The sequence below is a fragment of the Lagenorhynchus albirostris genome, chromosome 16 (genome assembly GCF_949774975.1).
Source record: "Lagenorhynchus albirostris chromosome 16, mLagAlb1.1, whole genome shotgun sequence".
Classification (NCBI taxonomy): domain Eukaryota; kingdom Metazoa; phylum Chordata; class Mammalia; order Artiodactyla; family Delphinidae; genus Lagenorhynchus; species Lagenorhynchus albirostris.
Window position 1 is genome coordinate 78,063,264 of NC_083110.1, and position 24,708 is coordinate 78,087,971.

The window sequence follows — 24,708 nt, forward strand, 5'->3', positions numbered from 1 at the left end:
CAGGCCAGCAGGGTAGTGGCACATGGATTCTGATGACCTGTAATCAGATGACGATTCAAAAATGGGAATTAACCTTGCTAATTCTGTGTTCAATTGCTAACTGAATTTTCTTGGAAATAGCCTTTGGGGCTCAAAACTGTGCTGCCAATCGTGTTAGAGATGCAGTTGGCATGAAATTGAATTTCAGTCCTTTTTGGGAGGAGCTCACGGGTAAAAGCGGTATCCCACCTCATCTGTGTTTGATACCCAGTGATGGCAGCAGTATTAGTGAACACAGTAACACCATCAGGTTTATTTTCAATAAGTAATTCCCATGTGAACTACTCATGTATCATCAAAACAAATATTCATTCTCCCCTGCTACGCGCAAAGCACCAGGCTAGCTCCCATGGAACCCATAAAGGCATCTCACCTATGGTTCCCATTTCAAATGTAATTCATAATCAGGTTTGGGAGACATGACCAAAGAGGTAAAACAAACTGTTATAAAAAATGTTAAGGGTAGCTATTACTACCATATGCCAACACATATATGGAATCTAAAAAAAAAATGGTTCTGAAGAACCTAGGGGTTAGGTCAGGAATAAAGACGCAGATGTAGAGAATGGACTTGAGGACACGGGGAGGGGGAAGGGGAAGCTGGGAGAGGTGAGAGAGTGATATTGACATATATACACCACCAAATGTAAAACAGATAGCTATCGGGGAAGCAGCCGCATAACACAGGGAGCTCAGCTCAGTGCTTTGTGACCACCTAGAGGGGCGAGATAGGGAGGGTAGGAGGGAGATGCAAGAGGGAGGGGATCTGGGGACATGTGTATACGCGTAGCTGATTCACTTTGTTATACAGCAGCAACTAACACAACAATGTAAAGCAATTATACTCCAATAAAGATGTTAAAAAAAAAAGAATAGCTATTACTGGCATATCAATAATAACAATAGCAGCTACAACTGAGGGTTACCCTGAGCCAGGCTCCTTTCTAGAAGTAACAGCTCTATTGAGAAATAATTCACCAAGCATTAAGCTCGCTCTTTCAAAGCACGCGATTCAATGGTTTTTTAGTATATTCACTGAGTTGTACAAACATCACCACCGTCTAATTCCAGAATGTTTTCATCACCCCTAAAGCAAACCCTGTACCCTTAGCAGTCACTCCTTCCCCTTTCCCTGCCGCCATGAACCGGGCTCTTGTAGCCTCTGTTTTCTCTAATATTTACAGCAGTCCTCTAAAGCAGGTATGATGAGCCCCTTTCATTAAGAGGAAGCCAATGACGAGAGCCCATGATCTCTGTGCTTCCCCAAAAGATATATCCAAGTCTTCATCCCCGTTACCTGTGAATATAAACCTTCAAAAAGGGGGAGGGGACTTCCCCACCAGTCCGGTGGTTAAGACTCCCATGCTTCCAATGCAGGCAGCGAAGGTTCGATCCCCTGGATGGGGAACTAAGATCCCACGTGCCGCGTGGAGCAGCAAAAAACAAAAAAACAACAGGGGGCAGTGGTTTGCAGGTGTGATTCAGTGGAGGATATCAAGATAAGATTATCCTGGATTTAGGGTGGGCCCTCAATTCAATGACGTGTGTCCCCATAAGAGACAGAAATAAGAGAAGACACAGACACACAGGGGCGAAGGCCCTGTGGAGAGAGGCAGAGATTGGAGTGATGCGGCCACAAGGCCAGGAACGCTGAGGACTGCCAGGAACCAGGAGAGAGGCATGCATGGACTCTCCCTCAGAGCCTCCAAAAGGAACCAACCCTGCCAACACCTTGATTTCAGGCTTCTGGCCTCCAGAACTGCGAGAGAAGACATTTCTGTTGCCTTAAAGCCCCCCAGTTTGCGGTCATTTGTTACGGCAGCCCTAGGAAACTAACACAAGCACACAGCTGGTCAGCGGCAGAGCCAGGATTCCCCAGACGGACCTCGCTCCCAAGGCTGCTCCCTTGCCTTTGGCCACTCTGGATGGTCAGCCCCTCTCCTGAGTCACCGAGGACTCGTGCCAGGGTGGGCGCAGCTGAATTCCAAGTGCAAAATGCCAGAGAAACTCAGAGCTGCCCAGAGGCTGGGCAGTTAGCCCAGCGCTGACCTAGGAATGGTTGACAAACAGCCCATGTGAAACGGGGGCCTTGAAGGGAGTTCTGGAGGATGGGGGGGACCTGCAGGTGTGGGGAGCTCAGGGGCCAGGTGAACGGCCTCGAAGAAGCAAGAGTGCAGCGAGAGAAAGGTCAGCGTGTGCTCAGAAAGAAACACTGGGGCTGAAACGGAGACGTGCGGAAGGATAGCGGGGCCACAGGAGGAGGGCGGGCACTGGACCTGGGCAGTGGTCGATGCCAGGCAAGGCGCTCACGTTGGCTTTAGACCTCGGGCTGCACCTGCGGCCTCGTCACCCACCGTGCTGCACACGCCTTGCGCAGAAGACAATGTTGCGTCTTCTATGCACTTCCAGCTCCCAACTGCTGGGACTTGTCTCTTGCTGGCCCCTCTTCTTCTGCCTTTCCCCACCTCCATCCCGGGACCTCTATCAAATCCACCGGCTCCTTGCCTTGTAACCAGTGGCAGCCACCCCTCTGGCCTGCGGGATGCAGCTGCTTTGGGGCCACGTCTTCACCCAAAGGCTCCCACCGTTCCCGGGCAGCCCTCGGGCAGAGGCTTCCAGGCTGAAGCATAACCTCTGAGGTCCAGGTTAGCCATACCTCCCTGCAGGATTCCCTGGGCCCTTCTGCCGAGTTTCCCGTGTGGTTTTGTGTACAACTACTTCACGGAACTTGCTTCCTCCTATTAAAATGATGTCTGGCTGCAGTGATCAGTGTGTGAGGAGGTGATGTCTAAACACCCGTGGAAACACTGTTGCACAAGCACGTGGGTGAACAGGGGCTCTGACATGTAGGCCGTGGGGAGCCGTGTGGTTTTGAGTGCAGAGGGTGGCGGGACTTATGTTCGAGCAGTGTTTTTGAAACACGACCTTCTGGAATGTGTAAGATGGATGGGAAGGGAAGGGTGGAGGAAGCATGGGTGCGACGCAATTTGAAAATCCTGGAGGGAGGGAGGGCTGCTCTGGGGTGGTGACGGGGGAATGGGGAAGGGGAGATGGATGAGGGAGATGCTGTAAGGGGTGGGCGTGGGAGGGGCTGGTGACTGCCAGAGCTTATCAGAGATCCCCCCGGGGGCCAAGCTAGGAGCGTGGGATGGGCTGGACCTTGAATGGAAAAGAGTTCGGTGGTGGGGGGCCAGTCTGGGGACCAGGGAGTTGGGATTTGGACATTCTGAATTTTGAATGAGAGTAGAGCCTGGGAGAACTGAGATTGACCTTGGGGGTCCTTCAGGGTGGGGACCAGAGCAGCCTTGGAGATGGTGCAGAAGGGCTCCAAACGCAGCTGTTGCTCCCACAGATGTTTACACAGGATGACGGAATGAATGTCTCCATGGAGGAAGAGGAAGGGAGAAGGAGAGCCCTCACCAGAGGTGGCGTGGCCTGCGGGGTGGAGGGGAGCCAGCCGAGCCCAGCCCGATAGAAGCTAGGGGAGCAGAAGGTCACAGAACAGAGGTCAAGGTCAAATTAACTTCACCTCCCACTCTAAGCTAATTTCTTTCTTAACGTGATCTACTACACTTTAAAGATTTTTTTAAAATTTGAACTGGCTGGGATTAAGTTTCACTGACCACTTGATGGCTTGGGGAGGGCACATATATTCCACCAATGTTTATTGAGCACCTATAACGTGCCAGGTTCTAGACAGTGCTAGGGTGGGCCCAGGGCCCTGCTTTCCTAGCAGACAGGACAGCAAAGGCAAGTTTATCGCCACGTGCCTGACTTTTTGTGGCCCCTTAGACCACTTTGCCATGGGCCATTTAGGTTGAGCTGTGACATCTGGAAAACCCACATCCACCCAGGTCAGCGAACACTCAAGTCCAGCTGAGAGGTACCAGGGAGGATGGCGGGCAACTCCTCGGCATCCTTGGACGTGGCCAGTCCCTCAGGAGGGCTGAGGCTCATTTCCCAGCACTCGCCTCACTCCCTCTGACTTGTTTTCCTCCTAAGATCCTTTTTTCACTTTCTCAGCTGAGATTTCTGGTCAATTTCTTCAAATGCATCAATTCAATGTGTTTGTTAAATTATAAATATCAACACTGCATCAAAGCAGAACTTTTCCTTTCTTTTTTAAAAAATGATGGTTGTGATGGCCCTGATCGCTAAATTGCAAATGATTACTTTCATTATAATGGTATTTCTGATTCCATGGACCGTAACACTGGTCAATTCTACCCTTTGAAAAGTAAGTTGATTGACTACTTTTCAATAGTGTAGTGGAGCAAGAAGTATTCCTGCATTTTGTGTTATATTTGATCTCATTATATAAAACGTGGTGCAGTAAACTTTATGTTACATAATTAAAATCAATGCAAGACATTAAAGGAACACAGCAACGTGTGGACTTATTCAGGTACCAGATAACCTGGCATCTGAGTATTTTTATTTCATTGAATTTTTAAAAGCATCTTGTGCCGTCTCCCACATCTAAGGCCAGTGCTAAGAGCTTATCAGACACGTTCCCTATTCTGAAGGTCCTTACAGCAGGGTAGTGAAAGCACAAGGTACAGTAATCGACTGTAAGTGAGCCAAAGCAGGACGGGCGCCTTAACCCAGGGGTGTGAACAAATCTCTAGGAAGCGCCTGCTGTGCAACAGGCACTGTGCTGCGGAAGCCAGGGCTGCCTGTGACGGAACAGGCGAGGCAGGGTTGAGCCGCATGGCAAGGAGTGGCTGGGAGGCCAGGGTGGGCTGCGTGGAGGAGGCATCATTTGATTTGGGCCTTGGTGGGAGGGTGAACCTTCCAAAGCCACTGAGAGATGGGGAGAGGAGTGTGTCCCAGGCCAAGACACAGCAGGCATAAAGGCAGTGAGACACGTGTAGGGCATGTTCCGGAAACATGTAGAAAACAGTGGGGCTGGAATGGGGGAGGGGTTCCTCAGGGTAGAGGACGATGGGGCTGAAAAAGAAGGTTGGATCCAAGTTGCGCCAAAGATCTAGTGGAGCAAATACGGAACAAGGGAGTCAGCCAGACTTGGGTTGGAGATGGAGTTTTGCCCATTACAGCTGAGGGACTCTGGGGAAGCCAGTTTCCCAGGCTTTGCTTCCTCAACCATAATCTGAGGGATGTGACACCTACCTATAGCTTAGGGAGCGTCGCACGAGAACGTGCCAAGGCTTGGTGTCAATGCACGAGATGCCTCTCTCCTGAGACAGCAGCTGTGACTAGGAAGGGGGTGACAGCATCCTTTGCTGTGAGCACCCGCAGCTCCGAGCTGCAGCATCAGGACCAGGCTCCTGGTGACCGAGCCTCAGCTGCTCTGTAAAGCAGTGGCGCTAACACCTGTCCCTGCCCTCCTGAAAGCAGAAATTGTGATGATGGTAAAGAGTAAAGTATGACATAGCCTGCTTGTCATCACCCTTGGGGGGGTGTGTGTGTGTGTCTGCGCGTGTGCGCCTGTGTGCGAGAGCACATGTAAAAGCGTGAGTGTGTAGGTGTGAGTGCGTGTACACCTCGTGCTCAGGTATCCTAAACTCCACTTAAAAATGAAGTTGTCATTACAACGAATACCTAGTTTACAACTCTAGATACCAGTTTCCTCATCTGTTACGTGAACGCTTCCCTTAAGTCGATCAAAGCACAGGTGATTCCCTAAGAAATTAAGCCTCGTTTTAACCACCATGCCAGCAGGGGATGGGAAAACTCTTGGCTCATTCCAAAATTGTGAGCCCCCAAGAGTCCTTATGCCAGATTTCCAAGCAGAAGCTCGGAGGTGGAGCAAGAGAAGAGGAAGAAACGGTGAGAGACAGGCTCTTCCCCACTAAGGATCTCACGGTCTAACCAGGGAGCTGGAAGGGGACAGCAATGTGGTGTTTGTGAATCAGATCAGGACACAGGGACACGGCTATTGGGATGCCCTGGCAGGAGCGAGCCAGGACTGGACGTCTGTCCCATTACAAAACACAGCGGCTAAGCTCCTCTGGGACAGGGGCAGAATTCTCTCCGCATCACTGGAACATGGTACCCACGCATGACAGTGTCAAGGAGCATCTGGTGCTCATGGGGATGCTCGTGGGCTTAGGGACGCAGGAGCAGGGCCGAGGCACGAAGCAGCGAGAGCAACAACAGAGACCAGGAGAACCATGAACGCTGCACGGACACTGGGCTAACGAGGGCTGGGCATCTTGGGGAGACGCATGATATGGTACAAAACTAACTTATGGCCCGAACTTCCCGTTTGACATGGAGTCCTTTCAAAGGAAGGATAAGCTCTATGGCGGCACTCGTTTTTATGACCTGTTTTCCACGTTGCACTTCATTCCCTCCATTCAAGAGCTGTTTCCTCTTTAATCCCCCTTTCTGCTGGGATCTCCATGCGTTTCTCTCTCCTTATCTTTTCCCCTTCAAGCTTCAAATGAAGAAGGATGACTTGTTTGCTTCCCTCCTCTCTTCTCTCTTCCAGGACAGAGCTTTCCTTGCCTGCCTGCCCGTCTTTGATCAGCCTTTTTGAAGCAAAGCAGGATGTTCCTTCTCTGCTTTTTCTCTGCAAAACTGTAATCTGCTGGGCTCTAATTAATGCATCCCCTAGGACGCTCGAGTTTTCCTCCACATTCCTAGCTCTGGATGTATTTGGGGGTCACACCATATTTCACATAATTTTTAATTCTATATCTTTCTCAAAATTCACCAGGCTGGTGCTCCTCTAGTTGCATTTTTATTTCCCCTCGCGATTGATTCTTCTGCCAGGAAGCAGTTGATCGAACACAGCTTTGTCTCTGGTCTGATTCTCTCCTCGCAAGATCATGAAGTTGACTACATAACTCCGGAATTTCTCTGTTGATGCACGGTCTGCTGCTTTTGTAACAACAGCACAAAGATCTGGGAAATTAAAATTCTCAGGAGCTCCATCCCCACGCAGCAGCTTGCTCCGTCAGTGTTCCCACCCCGTCTTGGTGGTCGACACCAGACGACGCAGCACTCGCTCCCCTGACTCTTCCTGGAACCCCAGCCATAAGTATTTCACAGTATTCCTCTTTGCCAAGTTGTGCTCTGTGCCAGGTACCTGGGGTGGGGCGGGTGGACATTCTCCAGGTGCCGGAGACAGGAGGTGGTCCTGAGACTCAGACGCTCTGCAGAATCTGGTCAGAGAGATGGACCCCTCTGTGAGGGAGAAACCGGGGACCCTGCCAGTTACCTGTGCCTTTGGGGGACAGGCCTGGGATGAAGGACAGGGAGTAGAGAGCAAGTGGCAAGGCCAAGCACAGGGGGCAGATCTGTCCTATTTAAATGTTACTCAGGAATACTCTACCCAGTCGTTCATCTTCATAATTTAAAACTAATTAGTTAATGTCACTGGTTTGCAGTTTGTTTTATTTAGTGTAAAAGGGAGCTATTAGGAATTCCCTTGAAGATACCCTCATCTCTTTATCCATCAAGGGTTTGATGCCCTATGAAAACCACCTGAAAGTTAACAGACCAACCCGGACGTCTCCATTTACGCCTGGTCTCAGTTTCGCTAGCTTAGAGTTTTCACAAACATGTGGAAGCTGTTGTTGGAGTTGGCCTGTAGTTTCTGTGTGTCCCTGGCGCTCATCTGTCCTTTTTCTGGTTTTCCTTCATGTACCCACCCTTCTCCCCAACCCGCACCAGCCCCTGAGGCTGGGTGTGGTTCACACTCAGCCTGGCCCAGGGGTTGGGCACATAACCTGTTAAATTAGAGCATTCCACCCACCACTTCCCTGGTGGCACAGTGGCTGGGAGTCCGCCTGCCAATGCAGGGGACACGGGTTCGAGCCCTGGTCTGGGAAGATCCCACATACCGCGGAGCAACTGAGCCCGTGCGCCACAACTACTGAGCCTACACTCTAGAGCCCGCAAGCCACAACTACTGAGCCCACGTGCCACAACTACTGAAGCCCGCCCGCCTAGAGCCTGATTGTTTCAGGGAGGGGCCCATGACCCAATGAAGGACAATAAGTTGCATTTTGAGGACTTTTGCTGAGCTTAAAAGAAGGGTCCTTTCTTCTACTTGCCCTCTGAGGATGTAAGTCTGGAGCTGCCTGAAGACTCTCTGTCACCGCAAAACTAAACAGTGCCTGAGAATGAACTCAACACAGAAGAAGGTAGAGGCCAAAGATGGACAGAGAATGGATTCTGATAACATCAGTTAGGCCCTGTAACCAGTCATACCTGAAGCCGTCTCTGGACTTTTCGATAGCATGAACCTACCTCTACGCTTGGTCTTTAAGCCAGTTTGAATTAGCTTTTATGTTCTTTGCACACAGTGACCTCTATGTTAATTTGAAGGTTGGAAATATATAGCTTTCAAAACAGGTCCGTCTTTTAGGTGTGACAGTGAAGTGCCGACTTCCCATGTATGTGTTAGAGACTCTCTACTTTCAGGTGTATTGGACACCACTCAGGAGAGGGGTGACTGTAATTCTCAGGTGTGTGTGGTCCTGTGTGCTCCACCTGGCTCTCGTAGGAGCAGTGTAGCTCTGCATGGAATTAACCCAGAAGCACGGCATGTTCACGCCTCCCTGACTGGCCCAGTCCCAGAATCAAAGAATGTTAAGCCTGTCTCAGGTGGCTGATGGGCTCTCCATTGGCTGCTCACTCAAGGTCAGGCACAGGGCTGGGCTTTCCTATGGGTCATTGTACTTATTTTCACAACCACCAGTCTCGGCTAGAGTCTTTATCTCCATTTTAAATACAAGGCAACTGGCGCTCAGAGAGGCCCAGTGACGGGTCACTGCTTGGGCTATTGTGCTCTGGGACATGGACGTCTATCTGATGATCCCAGAGGGCCTACCTCCAATTGGTCTCTCACCTTGGCCCAGATGCCAGCAGGGCTGACCCCACCCTGTCCTTCATCTCTGTGTCCTCCAGGTGCCTGTGCCTGGTTTTCCAGGAGAACTGGGCCCTTAGCCCCACACAGCCCTTCAGTCCTCTAACTGATCCCACCCTCCTCCCTTGGCCCCTCAAACCTTCCCACTGTGCCCTGGAGACTCATGGTCCCCCTCGAACTGCCCTCCCCCTGACGCGTTCCTGAATGTTCCCATCACCTCCTCACCCCAGCCCACGTTTGCTGCTGTGGTTTCCCTGCGTGGGACTGGAGCGGGTGAAGGGGCAGGGGAGCCAGTTCTGAACAGACTGTTAGATTCCAATGGTAAATACTTAAAAATGAATCCGGTATCTCAAGGACTGGGGGAGACATGAGGAAACAGAACCCCCGTCCTCTGATGGTCAGAGTGGAAACCGGGCGGGCACGCTGGCAGGACACGGCGGCAGGACTGGGCAGGTCACACCCTTCCCTCCTTCGGGCGCCTCCATTGGAGCCACGCCCGGGTCACGGAGCCTGAGGCCTGCGGGGCCGGTCATTGGCAGCTGAGAGAGACTGGAAACCACCTAAATGCACGTGGCGGAGAAAACGAGAGGAAGCGCGGGTGTCTGTGGAACGGAAGTATGTGCGTGGTGAGGGAAGAGGCCGCCCCTCACGCGCCAGGAAGGACGATGCCCAAACGATGCTGAGTGCAGACACCGACCGCAGGGCACACGGCGCTGCCCTCCTTCACGTACATGTAAGGCGCGCAGGTGGCCCACGCCACGAAGAACAGCAGCGGCCGGGGGGACACGTGTTGGGGGTCGGCGGGGGGTTGTGTGTGTGGTGTGCATGTGGGGCAGGGACGCCCCAGGAAAGGACGGGCATGGGGATGTGCAGTCAGAGGCCCGGCTGCACCCTCCCTCAGGCCGGTCCAGCCGCCAGCCGGGCCCAGGGCTGCGCGTGCTGACCAGGCCGCGGCCAGACTCAGGTGCTGTTATTCTGGAGAATTCCGTCCACTAGCGGCTGTACTGTCTGTCTGTAAGAGCCGCCAGTGCGATTACTCATTAATTCAAGAGTACCTGTAAATTCTCGCAGCGCGGCAGGACTCACAGGAGGCGAGGCTGCCAAGAGCGCCGCCTCCGCTCCCCTGCGCGGGGCATCTGTCTCCATCCACAGTCGCTAAACCCCGACCAGGGCCCCTGATCTCCACTTTGCTCCCGTTGTGTTTAGTGTGTTAAGTGTGCTGAGTTGTCCAAGGTGCATTGTGTGCCTAGGCTTTGTTGTGTGTGGCATGTTGTGTGTGTTGATATGTGTGGTATGTTGTGTGCGATAAATTGTGTGTGTGTTACAGGGTGTCTGTGGTGCTTGTACTGTGTGTGTTGTGGTGTGTGGTATATAGTGTGTGGTATGTGTGTGCTAAGGTGTGTATGTGTGGTATGTGTAGTATATTGTGTGGTGTGTATGTTTGTGTGTGGTGTGTGTGGTATATTGTGTGTCTGTGGTGTGTATGTTGTGTGTGTGGTATATTGTGTGTGTGTGGTGTGTGTGTGGTATATTGTGTGTGTGGTGTGTATGTTGTGTGTGTGTGGTGTGTGTGGTGTGTGTGGTATATTGTGTGTCTGTGGTGTGTATGTTTGTGGTGTGTGTGGTATATTGTGTATGTGTCTGTGGTGTGAATGTGGTGTATGTGGTATATTGTGTCTGTATGTTGTGTGTGTGGTATATTGTGTGTGTGGTGTTGTATGTGTGTGGTATATTGTGTGTCTGTATGTTGTGTGTGTGGTATATTGTGTGTGTGTGGTGTTGTGTGTGTGTGGTATATTGTGTGTGTGGTGTGTATGTTGTGTGGTATATTGTGTGTGGTGTGTATGTTGTGTGTGTGTGGTGTGTGTGGTATATTGTGTGTGTGTCTGTGGTGTGTGTGGTATATTATGTATGTGTCTGGGGTGTGAATGTGGTATATTGTGTGTCTGTGGTGTGTACGTGGTGTGTACGGGGTGTGCACCGAGGTTCCTTCTCCGCCATGGCATGCAGTACTCGCAGACCCACGGCGCACAGTCCCGCATTCCCTGGGCCGCCGCTGTCCCGGGCCCTCCGTCCTTCCCTCCGCAGACCTGCACTCTGGTGGCAGCGGCCAAAGCAAAGCAGGACTTTGAGGACACAAGCTGCTAGTTCACAAACTAGATAGATAAACCCAGTCAAGAGACTGAGGCAGCTGGGAATCTGTCAACAGACTGGTCTTCCTGGGGAGCCCACAGAGCCCGCCGGGGCCGGTTGCTGCGACTGGAAGGCAGGGCTGGCTCGTCCTCGGCAGCAGAAGGGATTGTTTCCTGTGTCGGGCAGGGGCCCCTGCCACCCAGGCCCGTACTCAGCTCACCTGGATCTGTGCTCGGTCAGCCCCTCACTTTGTGTCCTAGTGAGAAGAGGCCCTTTTCATTTTTATTAAGCAAGCAGCTGAAATGCTAATACCTAATGTCCTATTTTTTTAACACTGGGAGTTGTTTGGCATCAAGCCACAAGAACAAAAGATATTCCCCAAATCCTTGGCTGCTGAAACCCAGCCAACCTACCAGGCCTGAGAACAGCCTTGCAAGAGGAGCGGCGAAGGAAGGCGAGCTGAGATGGGAGTGGGGGGGTGCGGTGCCCTCCGCGTTGCCGGGCAAGGGCTCCTCGGTTCTGCCAGGCAGGGGCGAGGTCCGTCACTCTAGTGCTTGAGAGCGGTTGGAGAAGGGGGTGGTCTGCGGTAGCTGTGCTTAAGGCCAGAGCTGCCACTGTCAAGGTCACTTACCTGAGACCAGAACAAGTGCTGAGACTGACCGTGGAACCAGAATAGCCCTGCACGTGTCCATGGTAGTAACAGTGACCCTGAAAGGAGGAGAAAGTCGGTTCAGTCATGCTGTCTTCTTGCCCACTCACAATAAACCAATGGCCTCCAATCATCTTGTTTTCAGCTACAGAATTTCCTTTCGCATAAAATATTGAACCAGCCAGCGGTCTTAATGTTTCATGCCAGCCCCACGCGACCCAGCCAGGATCTATGGCAGGAATATCTGATTTACTTAGAGATTATCAACAGGGTTTCTAACCGCATCCCGGTTCCATTCTCGTCTCTCTGACATCCTTCAGGAAAGCCCTGATGCGGAAGGTTTTACAAACTCCAGCAGCTGAACAAATCACATTGCCATTTTCCGCATTACAAATTGTCCTTTGTAATGAGATGAGGAACCGTGTGGGGTAATTAAGCACACTGTGAAATGCAATAAAATGAGGCCAAATCTATGGCTTATGAAAACAGAAAAGGCTATGAGAAGTAGGGGGTGAGGAGAGATAGCGGGTACCTCGATGAACTGCCCAATTGAGAGCAGAAAGACTCTTAGCAGGAGAGGAAAATAGGAAGGTTTTCTAAGACCAAAGTCCTTGGGTGACATGCCTGCAATATTCCATTTCTTTAATAATGTCACTTGCAAAAAGAAACCATGGCACGGACACGTCCTTAGTGAAGATAGATAGCTGTCCGGAATCAAGGTTAATTTTATTGTTGAACAAATGTTATGTTGCAGCCCCAGTTAAGTGGCTGGCTGGCAAGAAACGCCAAGTGCACTTAGTGTTCCTCATTCAAGGCCTCTGAATGCCAGCGGCGTGCGGTCCCGAGGCAAAGGGCTGCGTCTTCTAAGGGACAGGAGAAGTGGACACTGGGGTTTCAGCCTCAGCACACAGCTCCTTCAATCAGGACCACAGTTAATCACTTTTTCCAGGGCAGGGCAGGGTGTCCAGTTGTCCTGCCTGACAGGGACAACATTCCAAAGACCACCTTGACTTTGCTAAGAAAGGGGGCCGGATGGGATTGAGTGGCCAGGGAAATCCCATATCATGAAAAAGGGGCCAAGATGATCTCTTTGTCACTGAACAGAGGACAAAATTTTGGAATCATCTGAAAAGGCAATTACAGGAAGGGAGTGCTGTAGTACATTTGTTATTTTGACTTTTTCTTATTGATTCTGGAAGTTCTTTATATATTCAGGATATTAATTATGTGAGAAATGTCTTCTTAACTGACTTACGATATCTTTTATTGTATTTATTACAAGAGTTTCCAATTCTTATACAAATTTATGCATATTGTGTATTGCTTAAGATGGCTTTCTTCAACGTTATACATATGTCCTCTCTTATTTGCTTCTACTTCTTAGAATTAGTTCTTAGAATTAGTTATTTAATCTAAATTGGAATTCATTCTTGTGGAGGTATGAGGTTGGCATCCAACCTTCTCCACAAACTAAGAGACAGCTGTTCTTCACCACCATTTTCCTTTTCTGACTGATTTGAAACGTCACCTTGTCAGATATCGAATGCCCACATATGTCTGTGGCTCCATCTCCATGTTCTCTATGCTGGTCCACTGAGGCGAACCTCCATCTGTCCATTCCTGAGCCAACACCACACTGTTTTAATTCCTATTATTCTATAGGAACATTTGATATCAGAGCAAGTTCTCTTTTCTGATTGTGATTAAATTCACATACCATAACATCCACCTTTTCAAAGCATACTATTATGGGTGTTAGTACATTCATAATGTTGTACAGCCATCACATCTAATTCCAAAACATTTTCATCACCCCCAAAGGAAACCTCACACCCGTTAGCAGACACTTCCCATTGGCCACGCCTGGCAACCACTAAACTACTTCCCGTCTCGGTGGATTTCCCTATTCTATTCATTGCATTGCGTTTCACATTAAGTGGAATCACACAAAATGTGGCCTTTTGTGTCTGGCTTCCTTTACTTAGCAGAATGTGTTCAAGGTTCATTCATGTTGTAGCAAGTATTAGTACTTCATTCCTTTTCTTTTGCTGAATAAAATGACATTGTAGGGATATACCAAATTTTGTTTTCCCATTCATTGGTTGCTGGGGATTTGGGCTGTTTCCACTTTTAGACTATTATGAATAATGCTGCCATGAACATTTATGTACAAGTTTTTGTGTGGACATATTTTTTTGGTTCTCTGGGGTCTACACTATGGGTAGGTATATGGTTATATATCTGTAAGTGGGATTGCTGGATCTTATGGTGACTCTGTTTGCATCCTGAAGTACTGCCGAAGCTTTCCCAAGCAGCTGAACCATTTTACATTCTCAGTGTATGGGATGAAGGTATGAACGTGTCCACACCCTCACCCACATTTGTTATTGTCTATGATGTTGATTACACCCATCCTAGTATATGTGAAGTAGTGTCTCACTGTGGTTTTGATTTTCATTTTCCTAATAACGTAGGACGTTGAACATCTTTTTTCATGCTTAGTGGCCATTTATGCATCTTTTCTGGAGAGACGCCTGTTCAAATCCTTTGCCTATTCTTTGTTTTTTTTTTTTTTGTCCTTTTATTGTTAAGTTGGAAGAGTTCTCTATATACCCTAGATTCTAGACCCTTACCAGAGATATGATTCGCAAATGTTTTCTCCCATTTTGGGGGTTGTCTTTTCGCTTTCCTGATGTCTTCTGTAGCACAATAGCTGATCATTTTGATGAGGTCCAAGCTCTCTATTTTCTTAGTTTGGTTGCTGATGCTTTAGGTGCCATATCTGTGAGACCCTTACCTAACCTAAGGTGATAAAGACTTATACCTCTGTTTTATGAGTTTTATAGGTTTAGCTCTTACATTTAGATGTTTGATTCACTTTGAATTAATTTTTGTATCTGCTTAAAGTAGGGCTCCAATTTCACTCTTCTGCATGTGGATTATCCAGGTGCCCTGAACCATTTGTTAGAAAACGATTCTTTCCCCAATGTGTCGTGGCAACCTTGTGGAGAGTGAGTTTTCTTTTGATACTATTTTTTCTTCAGAAGTTTCTACAGTATTATTGCCTATTTTCTCTTTCAGATGAATTTTAGAATCAAATTTTAAGCTCTGCAATAATCCTTTGAGATTTCAGCTTGACTAATTTGAATGCAGAGGTCACTTTAGTCAGGATTTGTAGTTTTCAAATAAAAAGTTTTTCTATTCACATACACGGTATGTCTCTCCACATAATAAGGCCATTTTTACATCCTTCTGCCTAGTTTTAGATGTTTTTATTTTGAACGGCTTTGGAAAGTTTTCACTTGGCTTATGTCTAGGTATTGTATAGGCTTGTTGATATCATAAATAGGGTCTTTTTATCTATTACATCTTATACACGGTTATTTTTAATGTAAAGGAAAGCTTTTTTATTTTTTAAAGTTGATCTTGTATCAGAGACTCCTGCTGGGCCATCTTATCAGCTTAACAATTTGTAGCATAGCTTGGATTTTTTATGTTGTTGACTATACCAGCTGGAAATAATGACATTTTCTGGGCCTCCTTTTTGACCCCCATACAACGTTGAGGAGTGGGGTGGCCCGGTGGCCAGGGACAGAGGTGGGAGAGGGGATGGCCCACAGAGGGAAAGCACACGCACAAACATGGGCAATGGGGGAGGGGGGCAGTTCAGGGAGGGGCTTTGTCTGCTTGGCTGGGAGATTCAGGCGTGGAGGCAGACTCACTGCCCCACGTCTCCTCTGGCGAGGGTGTCCTCTTCAGTGGGCACGTGGTCCAGGGAAGGGGGCACGAGGGATAGTGCTGGGGGATACTGCCAGCCAGCCGCCAGGCATCCAGCCAGGCCATGGGGGACCCTTGCTGCCAGCCTGCCTCTTCGGTTTCCATGGGAAGTAACTTTGGAAAGGCTCCATGGTTCCCCCTCTCTAGGTAACTCTAGCTTTGGGTACTTAAGGGAGTCATGATAACAATTCTCTAAACATGGGGAGGTTGTGTAACTGGATTGTAATGCCCCAGGGCATCAGAGCGGCCTGGTCCCCTCTGCCCAGAGTGGGGGGATTTCAGCCGTGGGAACCCAGCAGACATGTTGGAGCTGAGATGACTCAGGAAGTGAAGGGACCCAGTTAGGCTAGCTAGGGGAACGAGCACCACTGGTTTTTGACTTACCCATCTTTGAGGGTCCTGTACATTAAATAATTTGCTCCATTTTAGATAACTGTGAAATACTGCTATAGGAAACCAAGTATTGGTTAAAAAATCAAAAACCAAATGGTGACAATAGTCTTAATGACCAACCTCTGAAATTTCAAACTCATTTATTCTCAGTGTCGATTTACTTTTTAATAGATTACTTATCAAATGTGCTTTCAAATTAAATACCCAGAAATATAAGCTTATTAAAGAATGAGCTGAGAACAAATTAGTATAAAATTAATTTCCAGTTCAACAACTAGGCTGCATTATTGCTTATAAAAGAGGAGGGGGTGAAGAAAAAAAGAGGAGTGGGTGGATTCTAGCTCTTGTACTCTGGTCCTTAAACAACCCCAACTCTCTTAGTCAGTACCAGAGTTAACACCTCATTTCTAAGCTCTAAAACTACCTTCTGTTCATCTTCAGACAGTTGACTAGCAAGCCCATTGCTCACTCTTGACTATTACTAGAACTCCAAGTTCCAGATCCTCCAGGACAATTGCAGTCTCATGAAGTTTTGTTTTTTTAATATGATTAACTAAATGTTTAAACAAATGTGATTTGGTTTTTATAATATAGAAGTCATCATATAGATAAATTGACAAATCAGAGAGACAGACTCATCACACTAGGTGTCACATAATTGGTTGGGGAATTTGACCGTGGGGAGTGGAGGAGATGTACGTTCCTACTCCTCTGGGGGGCTTGATCCCCTTTGGCGGTGGCCAGGGTCGAGAGAGAGAAGTGCAGGCAGCATCACGTGGGGGCCAGCAGTGCCCACTCAGCAAAGTCTCCAGGTGAGTGTGTGTCCCCACGTCTGAGGGCCAGGTTGCCTCCTATAGACTGATGTTAACAGGTGGGAACCTGCCAGGCCTTGTAGGTTTGCAAACATGTGGCCTGTTGGATCTGGATGTGGCCACACCTGTGAGAGATGCAGGCATCCACCATGCCTTGGAGGTCTTGGGCCCCAGGGCCCACTGGATCTGTCGATCACAACAATTACCCTTGCAAGCCTCCCCAACTGCATCCCCTCCAATTGCCTCAAGAGAGTCAAACCATACTGTCTCTTTCTTTCTCTCATGCTCACGTCTCTAAAGACGTGGCTGAACAAGACATTGTCTTATTTGCACAGTCGTCTTGGCTTAGTTCTGCTGATCCGATACATTCTCTTTCTACCAGCAAAACATAACAGAAAATAGTCCCAAACATGCATAACCACAAAATTACATCTTTTCCTTTACAAAACCTCTAACCATTTCTTTTATATACTTATTACTTAACCTAATGCATTTCCCCCCTCCAGTAAAATAAACTCTCCTTCTGTTTAATACTATCAATCAAATATAATGGTGGGGAAGAGGATATAGAATAAGAACACTTGAGCTTGAAAATAGTAGCCCTCAACTCTATGCCATACGGGAAGTAAAATAAAAATTCTGTTACCCAACTCTCAGTGGACTAGAAAGAAAGGAATTTTATACGCTAAATAGCTAACAAAAGTGGCCTGACCTCGTGATTAAAAAGGACCTGTGAGCAGACAAATTCCATTAGGGAGTAAGCTGAGCGAAAATTATTTTCCATGTTCTTTTCCTTGGGAACTTTAAAGTTCCCAAGTCCCCGGCTATATGCAATGTGACAAACGGTCTTGATTTAGCATTTGGATCGCACGGTGTTGTAGCTGGAAGGGAACTTCAGGCCGTCCAAGACCAACCTTCCCTGAACAGATGTGGAAACTGAGGCCCTGACTGGTTAAATAACTGTCTAAGGTCACAGAGCCGGTTCATGGCAGAGCAGGGACTAAAAGTCAAGCCTCTCGTCCCCAGGCCGGACAGCTCCCCGCCACATCTTGCTGCTATGAACACGTGCCCTCGCGATGAAAAGTTATCACCTAAAATCCAAACTCGGACAGAATACTTGTTCAAGTACAGCAGAGCCTCATCACTCAGGGAATCCAAGGAAAGTAAAGTCGTTTCCAGACTCAGAAATATCTGCAGATAGGAGGGGTGTGAGGGTGAGTGGTGTGTGTGTGCACACGTGCATGTGCGTGTGCCTGAGCTGCTGACCTGCGCTTCAGCACACCTATGGTCCAGCCTTTCCTCCCCTGTGTGGAGCATCAGGCCCCCACATACCAAGGGTTTGCTTGAGACTGAAAGAAGGTTACAGTGCATTCAAGCAAAAGTGACTCTGCAGCCCCGTGTGTTTCTCTGACTGACATTACGCTTTCCCCTGAGAGTGTACGGGACGGATTGTTGAGAAGTAAGTCAGCACACCCATGCTCCCTAGGCCATGTCTGCTCCCAGCTCTAACAAGAACCATGTCTGCTTAAAAGATTGGGAAGGACCAATCTCAGGGGCCGCTCACGTTACTTTGCGGTGCTGGCATTCGGCAGGAGAGAACGCAGCTTACAAAACCGTGTTCACGATCTTTGGGAGTACCCTGCAACCTGGGCCGGGAAACAGCACCGCTGCGCTAGTGAGCGCGCTGGACCAGTCTGGAGTTGGAAGTCTTGTGCTTTGAGACTCAGTCTCTATTTTTAATTTGTAAAACGTGATTGACACTTGCTGCCCGGGGTCTTAGGGATCGAATCAATCTGTGAAATGTGTGTCCTTGTCACAGATCTGGGATATGACAACATGTACTTAAACCCACTATGCTGTAAGCGCTCACTTTTCTAGAAGCCTGACTGTGCGCCAGGTTCAGTGTCTGTTTCGTGTTCACGGTCCCGGCTGGTTCAGGGCTCAAGCTGGGATTTTAGCCTGGGCAGGCTGCCTCCCTGGCTTCTGAACCCACTCTCTACACACACCGCTTCCAGACAGAAGGCTGTCCCAGAGCCTCTCCTGACACCTTTAGAGAAGGAAAGTCACCGCACCTGAAGCTCCTCTGGGAACTCATTGCACATTCCACGTGGATTTGGCTTTTCCATTGTTTAGCTCCTAAAGCATCTTTGCCACGGGTGCATCGTGTTGTCTGTGGTCAGACGGTATGTTCCTTGAGGATGGGGAATGTGGCCCCCTCCCTCCTGTACACCGCCACATGGCACTAGACCTTACTCAGTTCCACTGGACTTCAGAGTGATGCACTCAGCAAATTCCCAGAGGGCTTTCTGCCCCTCCCTGTATCCCAGGACAACAGGTCAGCAGAGCATCCTCTGCTCTCCCCAAGAAGTACCTGCTGGGTCTCTCTCTTTGCAAACGAACACCAGCCCATTCCTGAATCCACCTCGCTACAGTTTTCTATACTAATTCCACAACACAAGCAGCACGGCCATGGACATACAACAGACACACTCCAGTGTTTTGTCTGCATTATAGTGGTGAGGAGCTCAGATTCTAGACTCAGGCTGTGAGAGTCTGAATCCTTATTAGCTGGAGGCTTAGTCTAGTCACGCAAGTCCTCTATGTCTCAGCTTCCTCATCCGGGTGTAAAAATAGCAAAAACTGATTTATTGCGAGGATCAAACAACAAAATGTGTGCAAAGCGCTTTGCACAATGCCTGGCATGTTGTTGGTGCGCTTTGCACAATGCCTGGCATGTTGTTGGTGCGCTTTGCACAATGCCTGGCATGTTGTTGGTGCTCACTTCAGGTTACATTGGGCACTCAACAAACATTTGTTGTTGAATGGGTGTATAAATGAATGAGTGAATGAACGCATGCATGAAAAGGTAAGGTATGTCACCATGATGGAATGGGAATACTGGTCTCAGAACTTTGGACTCGATGAAGGAGGCACCGAGGAAGCTCTCGATGATTTGTGAGGACTGAAACACAAGTGCAAAAGGGAAGGGCATAAACAGAAAGACGCTCTAGAAGGATCACGTAGGCAGGAGTGGTGGCTGCATTAAACATAGGTGAGATGAGAAGTGGGGAGGAATGTCAGGTGGCCGTGACGATCTTCCAGCCGAGGAGAAGGGAGGAGCTGAGCTGCAGCAGCAGGTATGCCAGCGGATCAGGAAGGGGGGAAAGATGGCTGTGAAGGTGGAAATCAACACAGGACACGGCGAGGACCTGAGGGGAAGAGGGGGTGCGTAGTGCCTTGGTCAGTGGGAGGACGGAGCAGCCTTCTGAGACAGAGGCAAGCCCGGAAGAGCAGATGAATTAGACGTGCAGAGAGTATGGAGATGTTAGGGAAGTTAAGTCCATTTTAAATCATTTTTTAAGAATGTGATAACAGGCCTAGCTCGTACCTAGTACCTGTACGAGACGAGAATGGTCTCTGCCTTCCCTCCTACCCCCAGAATCATCTTCCATCCTCTTCAGATGTTCTCTAACAGAGATGGGATGTAGCTGACTCTCTAATACCCATTTGCCCTGACATGTTCAGTCCTAGCCGATTGTAAAAGGTTCTACTCTTTTTTGATAGGAAACACATTTGCCGTGGAAATGAATGGGATGTCACTCAAACAATACCTTTGATCAAGATATGGGATTTCATGCCTGTCTGATGGTCCAGCCTCAGTTAATATTGAAGGTCCCCTTTGGACGTCTATTATAGGAAATGTTGTCATAAAATTTTTGAATGAGAAACACATACAACAAATGGAACCCTTCAGGTGTAGAAGGTCAGATCTTTTTCCTTCTCGCCCTCTCCATGCCCATGGTCCCAGCAGCCACCATCTCCTCTTACCCGGGCTTTGGGCTCTTCCACGAGAGCCAACTGCCTGACCTTGCTGGATCTCTGCTCTTGACCCTCTGATGACCTTCAAGCTGCAGCCAGTGGAATCTTCCAAAGTCTATCCCTAGTTATGACATCCCCTTGGTTGACACTTTTTAATGGCTTCCTCCTCCATGACAACCAAATTGTCACCTTGGCCTCCAAGTCCTACATACTCTGGTCCCTGTCAAATTGTAGACATTTCCCCACTTCCAAGTAAAAGTTGGCATCAGCCAGAAACGTCCTTCCCTTTCCCATCCTCTGGTTCATGTCTCCTTAAACTTCAGATCTTGGTTCACATGTTCCTTCCTCCATGAAGTCTTCCATGATTCCTTAGACTAGATTAGGCCCCTTCGCCTTTCCTCCGGTGCACTTAGCACAGATTTTAATTTGGTCTGTGATTCTTGGAATAATGTCAGTCTCTACCCTCCAGCTCCATGTGGGTCTCCTGTCTGTTTTTATCGTCAGTGGGAGTCACAGGGCCTGGCACAATGGGGATGCTCAGTTAACATGCATGTAATAGAAGGATGTGTTTGGACCAAAGCACTGACAGCGTTTAGGAGACTTTCTGGAGGGCATTCTGGCCTTTCCCAGAGTTGTCTTTTGGGATGTAGACAACATAAATATCATGGGCATTGTCTCCCACAGGCCTTATTAAAAGAGACAGTATAAGACATAATCTTCCCTTAGATGTGGCCAGCAAGGGCTTAAGCCACAAATATTTCATCCTGTCAGGATAATAGAGAGATAAAAGACAGGGGATCAATTCCAAAATTAAAATCAGCCACTAGTTTGCTTGTCAACCAGCTTACACTGATTGTTGAGAGATTAAATTTAAAAAAGAAAGATGCTAGCGAAAAAGTGGTTCTTATTTTATATATAATTTTAAATTTAGGGAAATCCATTGTGTGCTGACTTTGGGGGAAAAGGGGATGAATCAGCACATTTCTTTTTGTTTCCCAGCCCGATTCAGTAGAAACAAAACCTCCAAAGCTGCATCTGTGTCCTCACCACGAAAGACAGTATGAGGCCCTGAGCTCCCCTTAAAGGGTTTCTGCTGGAAGATGGGCTGTCTAGGGCTAAGGGTTTTCTTCAGTGAACGAGATGGTTCACCCATCTTTACAGTAACGTGGCTGGCAGCTCAGAACAGGCACTCAAAGGAATGGGGGAAGGTGGCCCCAGATTACGAGAAAAGTCACTGTTTTTCTAACTGTAAAAGCAATATATGCTTGCCGTTTCTGGAGGTTTCGGGTTGCCGATTAACCCAGCCTCCAGTTGGTTCACCTACTGAAGAAAGATTCCAAGAGTCCAGTGACGATCAAAATACACTACGAGCTTAACTACTTCTGAAAGAGGGCTTTCTGGTATATGCCATCAGAGGACACAACTTAGGCTTCCTGCAATTTCTAACCCTCGTCTCCCCTCATCTCCCCACCCTGCTCTCATTAGCCAAGCCTGAGGACCCATCTTGGTGAAGCTGGTGGTGCAGCAGACCATTGCTTGGAACACTCCACAGAGGGGCCGGCAGGGCTCACCCACACTCGACCGAGGGAAGACAGCAAGGCTAGCTCACGGCCTTTCCAAGGCAGGGGCTCTGCCCCTTCCCCAGTTAGCAGGGACCAGCGGTTGCCAGGACTTGCTTCCTCTCGCCCTCCCCTCCCTGAGAAGATGCTTCCATGGGGAGTAGTGAGGGGGTGAGTCAGGGTGGGGGGAGGTGTTTGCCTGTCTATGCAGTGACCTCGTGGAAAGATGAGAAATGTAACCTGTCCACCACCCCATATATACATCAATCAGCCCAAACAGAAAAATACGGAGTCTCCACCAGAGACAACTACCATCAGCATTCCAGTGCCCTTCCATCCAGGCTGTTTTCTAAGATGCCTGGATTTATAGCCTTCAGCCTTCGCAATCCAAGTCCCAAACAGCCCCAGTGGCTGCTGGACCCTCGTTTATCTAGTCCTCCATTTCTTCTTCTCTCTTATCATATGTTTTCTTCCCAGATGAGAAAAAAGGACCAAAAATGCCCTAAGAAGAGGAAATTGATCAGGGAGACGGAGACAGAAAACATGAAACTATTAAAATAACTTTGGAAGAATATCTTACATCTTCTAGATGGTCCGTAATCAACAAGCACCTTCACTATCATCTATAAGGGAGATTTGGAGGATGTGAGCCTATTGTCAAGTATTTCTAGGATCTCTTTTTTCTGTTTCTATTCGGAACAACAATTTACACTGTAAGGAGAGCTTTTGTGCTAATTCTAGAGGCGTATAAATGACATCCTCTTAGGAGAAAAAAAGAGAAAACAAAAAGTCAAATGAAGTCAGGGCACCAATGATTACTTATATCTCAGATGGACCCTCAGGTCTTCTTTTGTGGCTGCCATCCTTATCCTGTGCTCCAGGGTCATACAGCTATCTGCCTACTGAACATCTTTACTACGCTGTCCCACCACAGGCTCAGTAGGGACAAATCTGTATTCACTGTCCCTTCCGCCTTCTAAAACCAACAACTGGTCCTTAATGACACCACTGAGAAACAAACTGCCCATCCCATGGCTTAAGCAGAAGGGGGAGCATTGTTGGTGCTTCTTTAGTTTTTTTTTCCCCTGTATTTTCACTCTGGAATTTTTATTGGACCTATTCTGTTCTCTTTAAAATAGTTCAGATTCTCCTCTGACTTTTCTATGATCTCGCATTCCTGGAGGTGCTAATTCTCATTTCCCTTGTCATTTACACTGGCTTTTGTTAATCGTGTGTTTTGTAATTTTGATTTTGGGTCATCTTTGATAATATTCTTCTTCTTTGTTTTTGACGTGGGAATCTCAGGTACCCTGGGCTGTAGAAATATCCCTATAGAACTATTTTCAGTTGACTTCAGCTTGGGCCCATGGGATGCAGGGTTGCTGATTTGGGACCAGTTCTGAGGTCAACATTTACTGGGAATTCCATTCCTATGCTGGTATTAGAAATTTGAACACCAGTCCACCCCATTCCAAATATACACTTTATGAGGCTAGCTCGGGTTTCACTTTCTCTATTTTTTATGAAATCTTTGTTCAATCCAGGACACCTGGAGACAATTCTCTCTGTTGCCCCTTCTCTGGACTGAAGTTTTACTTGTCCCTCTTTTCACAGAGGAAGCATCTCTCTGGGGCCCCAGCCTTTGCGGGATTCTCATTTGCAGATGCCCACTTCTTTGGTCCCAACCCCCAAGCACGGGGTCCTCTCTCTGGGTCCTGAATAGCCCGTTGGGGTCCCGTGACCTCAACTCACCAGCTTAGTGCTCTGAGCTTACATCCCTGGTTTGTTTCTGCTTCCCAGGGATTTCTTTGACTCTCCCAAGCTTGGTCAGGCATTAACAAAAATTCTGCCGACAATAATGGCTACTTGACGACATTTCAGTTGTAAATGTAAAGCCTTTCTCTAAGATTATCCTTCTTAAAACGAATACCCATAGCTCTTTATTTATTTATTGCAGTACGCGGGCCTCTCCCGTTGCGGAGCACAGGCTCCGGACGCGCAGGCTCAGTGGCCATGGCTCACGGGCCCAGCCGCTCCGCGGCATGTGGGATCTTCCCGGACTGGGGCACGAACCCGTGTCCCCTGCATCGGCAGGCAGACTCTCAACCACTGCGCCACCAGGGAAGGGAAGCCCCACCCATAGCTCTTTAAAACAAGTAACCATCCTGGTCCTCAGAGGGCAGCAACTCTCTTTAATGCCCACATTCCCACCTGGGCCTGAGCACACTAAGCGTTTGTTCAGAGGAAAAAATGAATAAAGTTCGCATCTTGTCTAAGTTACATGTAAAACTTCAGATACTAGAAAAGCTAAGAGGTGATAAATGTCACATTCCAGTAACAACCATGATATAGAATCATATGGACACGGTGGATACATTTAGGAAAGGTTAAGCAGAGTCAGTTTTCCTTTGAATTTCTTTAAGGGACTTACAAGTTTAATGCAGCCAAGTTCAGCCCAGGGGTGGCTGCTTTCTGAGCCGTCTCCAATTTGGGCTTGGTTTCCAGGAAGGATTCGCCCAGCTTAGCATCCCACGGTCACTGGCAGGTGGGTTCAGTGTCAGCCTGCAATACCTTCAAGGACTGTCCTGGCATAGGCCTGGCCAAAGCCGCGTTTTTCTGGAGTTATAATGCAATGCCCAAACCGCAAGCAATGCTCAAACTCGTCTCGGGGTCTAAGTGAAAGATCTA

The 24,708-nt window shown here is 48.3% G+C and overlaps 1 protein-coding gene across 1 annotated transcript in view; it reads right to left on the reverse strand.

The window, feature by feature from the left end:
- ADAM12 (ADAM metallopeptidase domain 12) overlaps positions 1-24,708 on the reverse strand; it is a 389,351-nt gene that overhangs the window by 113,843 nt on the left and 250,800 nt on the right. The window contains exon 5 of the mRNA XM_060125655.1: positions 11,643-11,719. Coding sequence (XP_059981638.1) covers positions 11,643-11,719 — 77 coding nt within the window. The remainder of the gene's footprint in view (positions 1-11,642; positions 11,720-24,708) is intronic.